This window comes from Brassica napus, chromosome C1 (genome assembly GCF_020379485.1).
Source record: "Brassica napus cultivar Da-Ae chromosome C1, Da-Ae, whole genome shotgun sequence".
Taxonomy (NCBI): domain Eukaryota; kingdom Viridiplantae; phylum Streptophyta; class Magnoliopsida; order Brassicales; family Brassicaceae; genus Brassica; species Brassica napus.
Genome location: NC_063444.1, coordinates 30,429,109 through 30,443,392, shown reverse-complemented (window position 1 = coordinate 30,443,392; position 14,284 = coordinate 30,429,109). Strand labels below are relative to the sequence as shown.

Genomic DNA, 14,284 nt, shown 5'->3' with positions numbered 1-14,284 from the left:
GTATCCACATGGACGGGGTCAAACATGGTAATTAAACATATTTTTTTTCTTTAAATTTGGATTCATTATTAACCGTTTGTTCTTTTTATTAGGTTCAACGGATCCGGGAACGGGATCAACGCATGGATCAACCGTATGATGTACTCGGCCCTCGACAGGGGACATCCGACTTTCACTCACTTCCCTACCAACAAGCAGCATCTGTGGTTTCGTTAGTTTGCGGTAAGTATTCTAATTTTTTACTTATATTTTTAATCTTTAATATAAATTTTCTACTAATTGTGTTTTTTTTTCAGCAAGAGTTCAACAGGAATTCCGATGAGACGCTCTTTATCTATCACCACTTCGTCCATAAAGTTATGGACAACTATGGGAAGCAGATCCACGAGTGGAAGAAGAAGTGGGAAATCAATAAGGTTCGATTTAATTTATTAAACAATTTTTTAATTTATTAAACTATTTTTTAATTTATTAAACTATTTTCTTTTTTTTTTTATTAAAAGGTCCCAAAGTCGATGAACGACACGGTCTGGAAGGGGTTGTGTGCGCATTGGGATAAGGAAGAGACGAAAGAAACTTCTTCCACCAACTCCACCAACCGCAGGAGCGACCGTAAAGGGAAGGGCATCTACAAGCATAACTTGGGTGCTCAATCTATTGCAACTCTGGGAGATCGCATGGTAAGTTCAACCGCTTTTTCTTCAATTATTTGAGTTTCAGAATTTTAATTTATTGTGCATTTCTTCTAATTTCGAATGTTTCTTTAATTTATGTTTTTTTTCAAGGCGGAAGAAAATGATGGCGAGCCGGTTGATGATCTCGCCCTAATGAGGAGGGCGTATACCAACAAGAAGACCGGCCAGATTGATGACGGTCTTGTGAGGGACGTGGTCGACCTGGTCCAAACTCAGGTGGTAGACGAAGTGTCTCAGCTTCAAACCGAGGATGACGCTTCGACGGCTTCGACCAACTTGTCCTGGTTTCGAATCAACGAAATCGTTGAATCGGTAAGTTCTTTTTTTTAAAGTTCAATTTATTTATTTCTTGATTTTTATTTTATCATCAATTTATATTATTTAAATTTGGCTATTTATATTTCAGTCGGTTCCAAAGAAGAAGGGACGTTTGGTCGGTTTGGGTCGTCGCTCCCGGTAGGCTGCTCCTTCTTCTGCACCACTGCCATATGTTGATCCAGAAGTTCATACGGCTCAGCTGAAGAACAAGGATGATCGGATATCTACGCTGGAGACCCAGATGGCAGCTCAACAGGCGGGCTATGAGACACAGAAGAGGCTGAACGAGCAGATGATGGAGATGATGAAGCGGATGTACCCGAACGAGGTGTTCCCGAACATTCAAGACCCGTAGTTTTTTTTTTTTTTTACCAAAAACTCGGAATGTTTTATTTTTATTTGTAGAACTTTGAATTATCTAATATGTTTTCAGTTTTAATTTTAATTTTATATTTTCGAAATTCCGAGGAAAAGCACCCTCGGAAATTTCCGACGACCTTTTCCTCGGAATAAGTCGTCGGAATTTTAAAAAAAAATCCGAGGGCCTCGTTCCTCGGAAATTCCCGATGCAAATTCCGAGGAAGATTTCGTCGGAACTTCCGAGGATTGGTCCATCGGAAATTTCCTCGGAATTTCCTCGGAAATTTAGTTCCTCGGAATTCCGTCGGAAATTTCCGAGGGATTTCCGAGGAAAAATGAATTTCCGAGGAGTTATTTCCGAGGACTTTTTTCGTCGGTATGTCGTCGGAATAGCCTTATTCCGACGACATACCGACGATTTTTTCCCTCAGTATGCCGCTATTTTCTTGTGGTCCTCGGAGTTTCCTCGGTATGCCGCTATGATCTAGTGGTCCTCGGAGTTTCCTCGGAAATTTAGTTCCTCGGAATTCCGTCGGAAATTTCCGAGGGATTTCCGAGGAAAAATGAATTTCCGAGGAGTTATTTCCGAGGACTTTTTTCGTCGGTATGTCGTCGGAATAGCCTTATTCCGACGACATACCGACGATTTTTTCCCTCAGTATGCCGCTATTTTCTTGTAGTGTAATAGTGTTGAGTGCCTGAGTTTTTCTCTTGGAGAAATATGATCTCGGCTTCGAGATGTGCTAACTTATGTATGGTCTGATAAAATTGTTTGGACTATTTTTCCATCGTTTATTTAAGGTGGTCTGGATCTCTGAGATGATTGTGTGAGATTACTTGCGGGAGTGGGCTGAATTCATCACAGAGTCTCGGCAAGGATTCAATCTGGGCTCATAAGTGACGTCAGACGAGGTGGCCAAGGCTAGCTCATGCTCACTTCAGGTCATCGTCATGTAGTCTTGTTATCACCCTCCTTTTAGCTCCAAACTATTAGGATAAAATAAAACAGTGTTTTTCAGGATATTACAAAAATAAGAAATTGTGCACAGTGGCAGATCTAGGAGAGTTTGTAGTTGGGGGCACTAGCATAGATTTAGAACTAGTTGGGGTCACTATTACAGTTTTTAAGTCAGAAGTAATTATCATAGGATTAGTTAAAGAAAAGAAAAAAATGAATCGGGGGCACGTGACCTCGTTCCTATGAACGTACGTCCGCGCCACTGGTTGTGCAGTAAAGCAAGAAGAATAGACCAAAAATGTTTTATTGATCAATAGAGCATGAGTACAACGTAATGGTCCAGAAACCCTAGTTTTATCTGCATATTTCTATAGTCAAAGTGTTCAATAGTTGATCCTCCTCTTCTAGGGTTTAGAAGTTTCTTTTATAGTTAATTGTAGTCAAAATCTATATTATATCCTTCCATGTCCTAAAATGTGGAAAATTTGGTCTTTCGTAATAGTTTTCCATTTTACTCGGAGGCAGGAGGAAAATGCCACCTGGAGGATGAAGTCGTCTAGTCAGGAGAAAAAATGTTGGCATCTTGCTCTAAGCAGGAGGAATAATTTCATGGATTAATTACCCCTGACATGAATCATCTCTAAACAAGGTTTTGTATTCTTCAATAATATGCAGTTTTTGATGATCTAATACGAAAATGATTTCTAAAAGAGCTTTTGTCAAATAAATGAGAAGAGTATTCTCAAACCCTAGAAGTTACCGCTCAATCACATAATCATGAGTATATTTCAAAAACAGTAAAGCAAGAAGAATAGACCAAAAAATGTTTTATTGATCAATAGAGCATGAGTACAATGTAATGGTCCAGAAACCCTAGTTTTATCTACCTTCCATATCCCAAAATGTGGAAAATTTGATCTTTCGTAATAGTTTTCCATTTTACTCGGAGGCATGAGGAAAATGCCACATGGAGGACGAAATCGTCTAATCAGGAGAAAAAATATTGGCATCTTGCTCAAAGGAGGAGGAATAATTTCCTGGATTAATTACCCCTGACATGAATCATCTCTAAATAAGGTTTTGTATTCTTCAATAATACGCAGTTTTTGATGATCTAATACGAAAATGATTTTTAAAAGAGCTTTTGTCAAATAAATTAGAAGAGTATTCTCAAACCATAGAAGTTACAGCTCAATCACATAATCACGAGTGTATTACAAAACAACAAAATTACAATACTCGGGGGGGGGAGAGAGAGAGAGAGAGAGAGAGAGAGAGAGAGAGAGAGAGAGAGAGAGAGAGAGAGATGGTCTTTGACTGGAATCAAAGGCTATGAACTAGTTGGCATTAGATGAAGACGAAGAGGCGTGTTCCGATTGGTGAACCTCTTGTAATTCTCAATGAATGAGAATATATCTACTCAGAACCTCATGGATTCATCAAGTAATGACGGAAAATATGCGGCCGATGATACCAACTTTAAATCCCGCTTCTTTGATTTCTTCTTTTTCTTTTTTTCCTTCTCAGATCGAAATCAATATCTCCACAAACATTTTCTTTTTAATTGATTTGCTAGTGCTATGCTGGATAAATAATGGTTAGATAAATGTTAGTGTCATAGTTAGGAAAATTGAAGGAAAATTATTATATCTTATCTTATTATATAAAGCTTAGTTTTTCAAAGTTGCTAATTAACATGATGATGACACATAGCAATTAAAAATTTAAAATGATGACATGTGTTAACATATATCATAATTAATAAGATAAATATAATAAGATAATAATACAAAATAATTAGTTAATAGTAATTTTCCTTTTTTAAAATCCTAAACAAAGATAATAGCAAAAGATTATTGGGCTTTTTTCAAATATGACTCAAAACTTGAAGTCAAACATAAAACTAACTCATATTTTTTTGGAATTTTGACTTGCCTCTTTCACCCCCAAAATTCAGATTATTCACGAAAATGTCATCACTTTTTTTTTTGAAAATGCATATTTTATTCTATCACCCTCATCTTCCTCAAGTATTCACAATATTGTCATTGTCATCAATACACCAACCACCATGAACAACCAATTTGAAGCTCTTAATGCACCTAAAAATCGATTTACACTCTTTCTTTTTCAATTCTTATGAACCAAAAACAACATCTCTATACTTTCTCTCCATATTCATCCAAAAAAACCCAAGATTTTGATTCTAAAATTTTTATGGTTCATAGAGCCATTGAAGCTTACGATTCTTGGTGGGTCACTTTTGTTTGAGATTATGGGTGATTGAAGAAGACTTTTGTGTGCTAAACAAGTTATCTCACTGGTTGAAACTATGAAATTAGTTTTTTTCCATATATGTTCGTCCAGACGACTTCTGGGTAAGTCGTCCAGGAAAAGTCAAATTTCTGGCACAATCTGGTCAAATACAAAACTAACTCGTTTACCTTAGACGACTTACATGGAAGTCGTCTCGATTTTTTTTAACAAACAAAGATGGACGACTTCCATGTAAGTCGTCTAGGTTAAAAATCAATTGCATAACTAACCTAAATGGACGACTTCCTAGAAGTCTACCAGACGAACTCAGTGGAAGTCGTCTGCGTCAATGTTTAATAAACTTTCATTTTCTCTAAAACTATAAAGACTTTTTAATTTTTTTTTCTTAATTTATGTATATTAGTCAATATTGGAACTTAATTGGTGATATTTATAAGGTTACCAACATTCATGCTTAGTAAATTTTCTAGCTAATTGGAAGTCTTCTACGTTAATTTTTGTAAGTTTGTTAAGTAACTTTAAGATATGTTTATTTAATTTTCAAAAGTGTTAAGTAACTTCAAGAATATCAAGTAACATGGTTTAATGTGTCTTCTCATATCATAAGATATACTTTTTATTTATGTATCTAATGAAAGTGTTCTAGCTTTGAACTTATGTAATGTTTTATCTTTTGTGAATTTGACTAAGTTTTCTTGAGAATTCTTCTCCCTTAGTTGTAATAAATTTGATTAATTTTTTTGTGTTATTGTATTTTGCTATTGAAGTTGTATCAATAACTTCAATTATGTCAAGTAATTTTGGCAAGATAATGTCGTGGAAAATGAACATATTTACTAAACTTTTTCATTAATATCTCTTCAAATTTACAAAAAAAAATCACAACTAAAGGAGTACACATGCAAATCACAAAACAAACCACAAACAAAACTATTAAAGATCATTCTTCTACAAAGACAAGCTTAGACTCCACTTGATATGGAAGAAGACCCCGTCAGAAAACTTCCTGGAAGTCGTCTGGAAGACTTCTTTGATATCATCTGGAAGACTTCCTGGAAGTCTTCTAGCGCATTATATTTTAGAAGACTTCTGAGAAGACTTCCCATAGGTCTTCCAAAGTCTGATCCATATCTGAAAAAACATGTATATCAAACACTGATCTGTAAAACCTGCATATCATATCAAAAAACGTTCAAATGGCTTAAAACAGAGAAAATGAGTGGAAAATTAGATAGACATACTTTTATAGAATACACAAAGTACATATCCAAGTGGAAGATGAGAACCATCTAATTAAAACATGCAACAAAAAGATAGATTAGTGAGAAAGACATTAGACAAAACTGAAAAATTTATATAAAGTTTAGTGTTTTCAAGTCAAAGAGATTAGAGTGGGTTTAGATAGTTTTAGTTTGGGAAAAAGTATGAATTTTATGCAACATGAGGTTACCAAATGAAGAAAAATCAACATAAGAACTTATCAAAACGCTTAGATCTATTATGAAAGAGAGACATGGGAGAAGACTCCGTCAGAAGACTTCCTGGAAGTCGTCTGGAAGACTTCCTGGAAGTCGTCTGGAAGACTTCCTGGAAGTCGTCTGGAAGACTTCCTTGAAGTCGTCTGGAAGTCTTCTAGCCCAGAAGTCTTCCAGATCTGAAAAACCTGCATATCCAAATCCAGATCTGAAAAACCTGCATCTCCAAAAACGTTCAAATGGCTTAAAAACAGAGAAAATGAGTTAATATTAGATAGATCTACCTTTATAGAACACCCAAAAATACATATCTAAAATTAATAAATCTACCTTTAAATGAGTGGAAGATGAGAACCATGTGATGAAAAACCTGCAAAACAAGATAAATTAGTGAGAAAGACATGAGACAAAAACAATAAATTGATCTAAAGTTTGATGTTTATAAGTTCAAAGAGATTAGAGAGAGGTTGGAGAGTTTTAGAATGAGGAACATACCATTTTTGTTGCATCCATTTGAGAGGAGGAGAGAGAATGTGTAAAAATTTTTTATATATGGAGACAAAAATTCCAATAAGGTTAAATATTTTCGACCAGCAGACTTACTAGACGACTTACTTGTAAGTCGCCCAGAAGACTTCAATATTTTTAGCGGGAAACTAAAATATTTTTAGCGGAAAACTAAAATATTTTTAATAGGAGTTAGAAGTCTTCCCAGGAGACTTACATGTTAGTCGTCTAGACCCTAAACATAATCCATAAACTAAATTAACTAACTAAACACTTCATAAAATCAAATTAAACTTAAAAAATGTTTACTATACACATAAATAATCAAATGTAGATAAAATTTTAATTTTTCAAAAAAACATTTAAGATTTCCAAAATCTAACCCTAAGAATACATACAATACTACAACATATGTTGTCAAACCCTAGACCAAAAAATATCATGATTCACTACTTTCACTCTTCTATGTTGAAAACAATTCAATTTTATTATATCTTAATTTATAAAATTGTTTATAATTACATGATTTTAATTTTTCGCTTATCAAAATATTTTTTACAAAATTTATAAATTATTTTAAGATCAAATATATCAGACGACTTCCATGGACGTCATCCAGAAGACTTAGCGGGGATATATTCGTAAAAATGAGTTCTGTTTTTTTGTTTGATCACAAGGGGTTGACTGTAATTTCGCATGTCTTTTGGGTTACTTTTGCATTTGATTCAAGTTTGGGTATATTTTTGTAATCAAAATCAAGTTTTGAGTCATATTTAGTAAATCCCCCAAGATTATTTGATAGTTTTTAGTTGACAATAATTTCCTTTTTCGAATTTTTTTTTCCTTTTTACAATTCTTAAAATAAACAAATCTGTATAGTAATTTACTTAGTACTAATTTTCGTTTTCTAAAATCAAAAAGAAAATATAAAATTTTAAAAATTTATTTGATAGTAATTATCCTTTTATAAAATCTTCTACAAATTTTTTTTATTAAAAAGTGTTTAGTTGTAGTTTTCTTTTTTCTTCAAATCTAAACAAAAAATATAAAATAAGTGTTTCAAATATTTCCATATAATAATAAACTTTCTTATTTAAATAGTAAATTTTATGTTTAAGAAATCATAATCCAAAAAGGATTACAATTATTCTTCTTTTTTGTAACAGAAAGGATTACAATCAAAAACTGTGTAGCCGATCAAATTTAATATTTCTATTTCGTAATTGGTTGAGTAGTTTTTATTTTATAATTTTAATGATACTTTTATGTAAAAAGTAACTTTCTTAATAAGTGTGTAATACCTAAAACATTTTATATTTACGAACGGAGGGAGTAACTTCTTATTAAAATTTATATTTTATTATATAGGAAAATACAATCAAGGTTGTGTGCGCATTCTCTTCTTGAAAAGTTTGGAGATGAACTATGTGAAGGAATTATTATCGACATTTTCTATTTATAATGTGTAAGATTGCAGTAAGAACTATAAAGTCTTCGATCATAAATTTCAGATAAGAGTGATTGAGAAAAAAATAACTGCATATGTGTGAAATTTTTTTTATTTCAACTACAAAGATTTCACTCAACTTAAAGATACAAAAAACTATTAATTAGATAATAATATTCATGCATTTATATACACACACACACATATATATATATATATATAAACTTATTTTGTTACATATGTGTAATTGGTAAATCAATAATATGAAAAGCTGATGTTCATAGTCAAACTACATCCGTCTTCTGAAGAGTTACTTTAACTTTATTGATAAGAAGATATTTTTCAATTCATAACTGTAGCACTTTTTCTCTATGAATTATTAGTCCAATTCCATTAAGTAATTTTAGTTTTTCTTTTTTTTTTCTACAAAAACTCTATTCTATATAGTAAAATTGAAATATAAGCAACACTATGAGCTAGACAAGCAGAATTATTTGACGATATATATTGTTCTGTGAAATGTGATAATATTGTTCTTATCATGAAAGTCTTTTATCAAGACATATCAAGGTGTAATTTTTTTATCAGCATCTTCTGAACAAAATTCTATTAAATTTTTTTTGGATGTTTATTTTATTAGTTAAGTCTAATTAGTTGAAGAAAAACTAATATACTATTTTTTATTTATTTCTATTAGTTTCAGCTATGATGATGGTTGCTTGGTTAATCTTGGCGATATGATTGAAAATCCTTAAATGAATAATGAAGTTTCTAAAGCTCAATATTAGTTAACATATATATATTTATGTTAACTTATATGAGTTAACTATATTTAGTTAACATAAAAAAATTAAAAATAATTAAAATTGTTTTTTAAAAATGAAGTATTTATTTATATATTTATTAGAATCCTAAACTCCACATAAATGTTGATTTCAAAATAAATCAAACTCATCTGTTTGCATAAACTTTCAAAATTCTACTTTTAAAATTTTAAGTTACTAATTTTTAAATATTTTTACATATTTTTGAAATTTTTAGATCTTTAATGGAAAAGCTACTCAACTATGTTTTTTATAGTAAAAAATTCATAAACTAAAGATTTACCTGTAGTAGTGGTAATTATAACCGGTATTGTAGACATATAGTTTAATTCATTAAACTAGTTAGTTTTTTTTTTTTTTTTTGGGGGGGGGGGGGGGGGGGGGGGGGGGGGGTTTACCCAAAACAAACTTACTCGAGGGGTTGTAATGTCAAAAAATCCATGTAATGTCTACAATTTTAGTTGCGAGTTTTAGCTCCCACATATAATATGAATTTTAAAATAAATCTATTTCATCGATGCATCATAATTTACTTGAAGTGCTAATTTTGAAAATGTTTGTTACAAATTTTTAAATAATTAGTTTATCTCTCGGTCAAAAGAACCACTAATACCGGCAAATCTTTAGATACTTTTTATTATATTTTCTGATTTTTTAATTTTAATTATACATAAATGTTGATTTCAAAATAAATCAAACTCATCTATTTTCATAAACTTTCAAAATGCTACTTTTAAAATTTTAAGTTGCTAATTTTTAAATAATATTTTTATATTTTTACATATTTTTGAAAGTTTTAGATCTTTAATGGAAAAACAACTCAACTATGTTTTCTTTAAAGTAAAAAATTCATAAACTAAAGATTTACTTGTAGTAGTGGTAATTATAAACCGGCATCATAGACAGATAGTTTAATTTATTAAAATAGTTAGTTTTACCCAAAACAAACTTTACAAAGAGGGGTTGTAACGTCCAAAATCCATTAAAATTTTGCATATTTGAGCTTTTGACTCTTGTTTTGTTCTGGATTTGGAGCATATGCTCTTCTGCTCGGCCCATAACAAACCCATTAGTGAAAACGACGACGTAAGTGTTAAATCTGCAGGGAAGCTCTTAAAACTCTAAAAAAGCACCGAATCGTCTGGGGTCTAATAAGCGACGCTCGAAGAGTTACGAGTCGAAAGTGGAAAGCTCGGTCTCGTCGAGTCTATTAAGTTTGTTTGGTAAAAATCTCTGTTTCCCTCCAACTTTTTGAATCTCCCTCTTCCTCTTCTTCTTCCCCCGCAAGATTCTCTTCTCTGCTGGTTTGCCCTAGATCTAGTGTTTTCTTCGGCAGATTCGCCCTCCCTTGGTTAGTGAGTGATTCAAGATTGTTTTGAATCGATTGCTAGATTACATTGTTGTGATATGATTAGCATATATATCGGATCTCTTGATTGCAAATTGTTTGTGTTCTTCGTCTGCAATTTGGATAATCTAATCTAGTGGGGTCTGGGTCCAACGTGAATCTCCTTGATTGTTTGAGCTTTAAAGAATTTTGTATTTTTTTTTTTTTTGCAGGAGTCTCTCGTAGCTGTGTTGTTAGACGATGAAGCGTAAGGGAGGACATAAGAAAGGGAACAAGTCTAAAAAGTCCACTGAAGCAGAGACTTTGAATGAGTCAGTTGAAAACAGTGACTCTGAGCAAAGTTCGGCTGAGTGTGAGAAGAGTAAAAGGGAGGTTGATGCACCTGACAATTCACCTAGTGTAGATCCGGTTAAGTCTGTGGGGCGTGTTAAGGTTAAACTGAAGACCTCGAAAGCACCTGAACCTGATGTTCCCTTGACTAGTCCTCAAGCTGAGTCTGAGAAACCTGTTGAGAAAAAAGAGGATCCTGTTCCTCCTCGTTTGCCTGAGCGAAAACCAGTTCTCAACGTTTATAGGAAGATGAAAGGTATTAAGATCAAGTCCTGGAAGGCGGTTGATGGATCTAGCTCTGTTTCTGAGAAGACTGCTGTTGATACTGCCCTGAAGCCCCAAGAGGCAGTTGTACTTGATAAGGAGACGAAGACGCCTGATGAGACTTCTCAAGTCAAGAAGCTTCAACCAGAAAGTGCACCCGTTTCTTCTCAGAAGAAAACTGATCAAATTTCGCCATACAATAAGCAAGAACTGGAAGATTCTCTTACGGTGTCTTCCTTGTTTGTTTCTTCTTCTTTTTATGGTAATGAACAATTTACCTTGATTACCAACCCTAATGGTGTGTGTCATATTTGTCTTAGGTGGTCAAGAAGATTATGAAGATGGAAGCTGCTGATCCCTTTAATTTTCCTGTGGACCCAGAAGCTCTTGGCATTCCTGTAAGTGTGATCCATTAGCTTCATCTTTATTTAATATATCCGCCATTTTGTGAACATATCAACTTTGGCTTGTGAAAAGCTCATCCCCTTCATAGGTAAATAGTTCTGTGTGTTTTCTTGTAAACAGACGAAAATCATTTTGATCTCAACTTAAAATTTCTTTAGTACATTTACTAGTCTTGTTATTTAGCTTAGGGTAGGGGTTCATCTTTCTCCTTCAGTATGTGAAGGAAATAATACTTGTCCCATCTTTTAAATCTTTTCTTTGCTTGTCAAGGGGTTTCAGAATTGTTGTCTAACACGTTTAGCTGTTTTCGGGTTATGTAATTAGGACTATTTCGATATTATCAAGACACCTATGGATTTTGGAACAGTATGCAGTAATCTTGAAAAAGGCAACATATACATGAATTCTGAGGATGTTTACAAGGATGTCCAGTACATCTGGAATAACTGTTCCAAGTACAATAAGAAAGGCGATTATATCGTGGACCTGATGAAGCGAGTGAAGAAAAATTTCATGAAGTACTGGGCTGCCGCGGGATTGTATACTGAACAATCTGCAGGTATTGTTAAAAAATTAATCTTCTCTAGCATTGTTAAATTGGTAGGTGTAGTTTTACGTTTCTGGTTCCCCTTAGGCATATAAAGTAGACATTGTGAACACATTTTGAAGCTTCTGCTTTTGAATTATCTTGTTCTTTTGACAAGGGTCATTGCTTGCTTATTCCAGCTAATGAAAGTCACTGTTGAAATGCATTAACAGTTAAAAAAATGAAGTAACCACCATAATGGAATAAGAACCCTTTTTAAAACTGTATTTCTGAAATCTGATTTCTTCGTCGAGAGCAGTTAGATGGATGAGTTAATCGTTAGCCTTACGTCTAGTTTGCATTCTTTTCAGTTCTAGTTATCTTATTAATATCCAGATGGAGAGATGTATGTATAAAGATTTTGATTAAACTATAAAAAAAAAGTATGTCAATACTAAGAAATTGTTAACAATGTACAGTACTTGCGTTGTTTCTTGTAGCTATGCACTTTGGCTGAGTAATATAGCTTACGGTTTAACTTATATGGTTTCTTCGATTTACGATCAGAGAATGCTCAAGTAGAGGATGGTGGAAATGCATCCTCCAAAGGTAGTCAATCCAAGCAGAAGAGCCAGAAGCGCCATGGGTATGCCTTTGAAACTTTTGTTTTCCTTAATGATACGTGGGGACTCATAAGCATAGTTTGGTTTCAACGTTTCATCAGTCTTCCTAGGTTTTATAGACAAGAGGTTATCTTTTGCAAAGCTACTGTAACAAGATCTGCTTAACCATAATCAATCTTAGCCAACCTTTAGCTGAATTTGGTTTCCTTTTTGTCAAATTGTATTCTGTTTTCTGTAGCCCAGTTCATACGTTTTGCAATTGTAATATGGAGCTTGTGATGTCCTTTATTACTGGGATTTGTGATGGGATTCAGTTTCATTTGATAGTCATTATTTTCGCTTTGCAGAAGGCATCACAAGAGTGATTGCATGTGTGCGGTATGTATTTTGAAGAGACGTAAAAGAGAACGTCATTGTTCTCAAGGAAAAGGAAATTCTGGAGCAGTAGAGGTTAGTAATGTGTTTTGTTTATCCAAAGAGAGCACACAGCCCGGGTACTTGGCTTCAATTGGCTGTAACTAAATATCATTCTTTCTTGAAGGAATCTTCACCTGTGAGAAGTCCGTCTGTGGATAATTCATCTATTAATATGCGTGAGGAGCAGGACATGGATGTTGATGTTGACAACAAAACTGGACAAGGAAAAGCAGAAATCGTGGAACTAGATAGTCCGGTGGCAAAAAGACAAAGAGTTGGTGAATATAAAAAACAAAATGTGGAGGAAGAGGAGACCCTTGAGGTGGAAACTGAAACTAAAACTAAACCGACTGTTGAGGATAAGACTCAATCGATTGATAGATCGACAGAAGAGACTGGTAACGATCCCGTGACTAGTGCTGCCGAGAAATTGGCTGTTTTAGCTTCTGTTGAAGGTCCAAAATCAACTCAGAATGAAGAGGAAGACAAGGCAAAACGACTCCGGGAGCAGAAGGTACTCTCCGACCTTTTATTATGATGTTTTGATTAAGCAGCAAGCACTACTGAGAGTAATTGTATTATTGCAGGAGCTGCAGGAGTTAGAGCGTAAACAATGGAGAGCTAAGATGCATGAGAAGTTCCAACTCAGAAACCCTCAGCTGCTAAATCTTTGCGAGACTATCTTTCCTAAAAGCAACAATCAAAGTTCTGTCTGGAACGGACCTCACTCACTGTTTAAACGTCCAGAAGGCTCAAATCGTACTAGTTCCTTACACAAAGCAGTGGACGCCTTGATGAGAAGTAGTAGTTAAGGATTCACAATGTAACATAAGTATTTAGCTATCGTTCTTCGCTTTGCCTGTTTAGATACGTTTGATTGATACATCAAATGTCAAACACCATAAGATTATTTTCACTGAAAGCAGAAACATCAATTTGTTCATGAATTTTTAGACAAAATGGATTCGCTTTTACATAATGATTTGACTGCCATGAGACGATAAGAAGGGAATAAAACGTCAATTAAGGCACTGACTTAACTATTCCACACAATGTCTAAAAGTTGTCCAGTTGATTGTTGGGTCAAGTTGTGTAGTGCACTAATGCGAGAGCATGAAAGCGACTTTCCAATGAGTTTTTTTTTCCTTCCCAAACCATGATTGCTTGTTTTCAACCAATCAAAGTTAATGTACACATCTTATAGTGGAAAAGATAATCATTTTCAATTTCAAGATTAATTTCCAAATTAATATGCATTGATTGATTTACAAGGTATACCATTCAAATGATTATCAATCACATGACAGAACATAAAACATCGATTCAATAAATACGTTATAATAATTGTGACATAACAAAATATATTAGTGGTATATGGCCATATTTTTTAGAACACAACAATAACGAAAGAGAATTAAGCCTCCTCTTTAAAAAAAAACCATAAACCATAGCAAAGAAAATTAAACATGCTAATTTAAACATATTACATGGAAACGGAAACGGGTACGCG

General features: G+C 33.6%; 1 protein-coding gene across 2 annotated transcripts; it reads left to right on the top strand.

Moving 5' to 3' along the window:
- Positions 1-9,956: 9,956 nt before the first annotated feature.
- Positions 9,957-13,753, top strand: LOC106376643 (bromodomain-containing protein 2). Of its 2 annotated transcripts, none has more exons than XM_013816743.3 (8): positions 9,957-10,084; positions 10,422-11,031; positions 11,124-11,201; positions 11,533-11,767; positions 12,302-12,380; positions 12,705-12,807; positions 12,899-13,288; positions 13,362-13,753. In XM_013816743.3, the coding sequence occupies exons 2-8, from the start codon at positions 10,450-10,452 to the stop codon at positions 13,584-13,586; spliced, it is 1,692 nt and encodes a 563-aa protein (XP_013672197.2). In that variant the 5' UTR covers positions 9,957-10,084; positions 10,422-10,449; the 3' UTR covers positions 13,587-13,753. The 2 variants fall into 2 exon arrangements, with proteins under 2 accessions (XP_013672197.2, XP_013672198.2); XM_013816744.3 differs by having other exon boundaries at positions 10,020-10,212.
- The last annotated feature ends 531 nt before the right edge of the window (positions 13,754-14,284 follow it).

Coding starts and splice junctions, on each gene's coding strand:
- LOC106376643 (XM_013816743.3), top strand. CDS start 10,450: ATGAAGCGTAAGGGAGGACATAAGAAAGGGAACAAGTCTAAAAAGTCC. Junction 11,032..11,123: donor AACTGGAAGATTCTCTTACG/GTGTCTTCCTTG, acceptor TATTTGTCTTAG/GTGGTCAAGAAGATTATGAA. Junction 13,289..13,361: donor AACGACTCCGGGAGCAGAAG/GTACTCTCCGAC, acceptor GTATTATTGCAG/GAGCTGCAGGAGTTAGAGCG.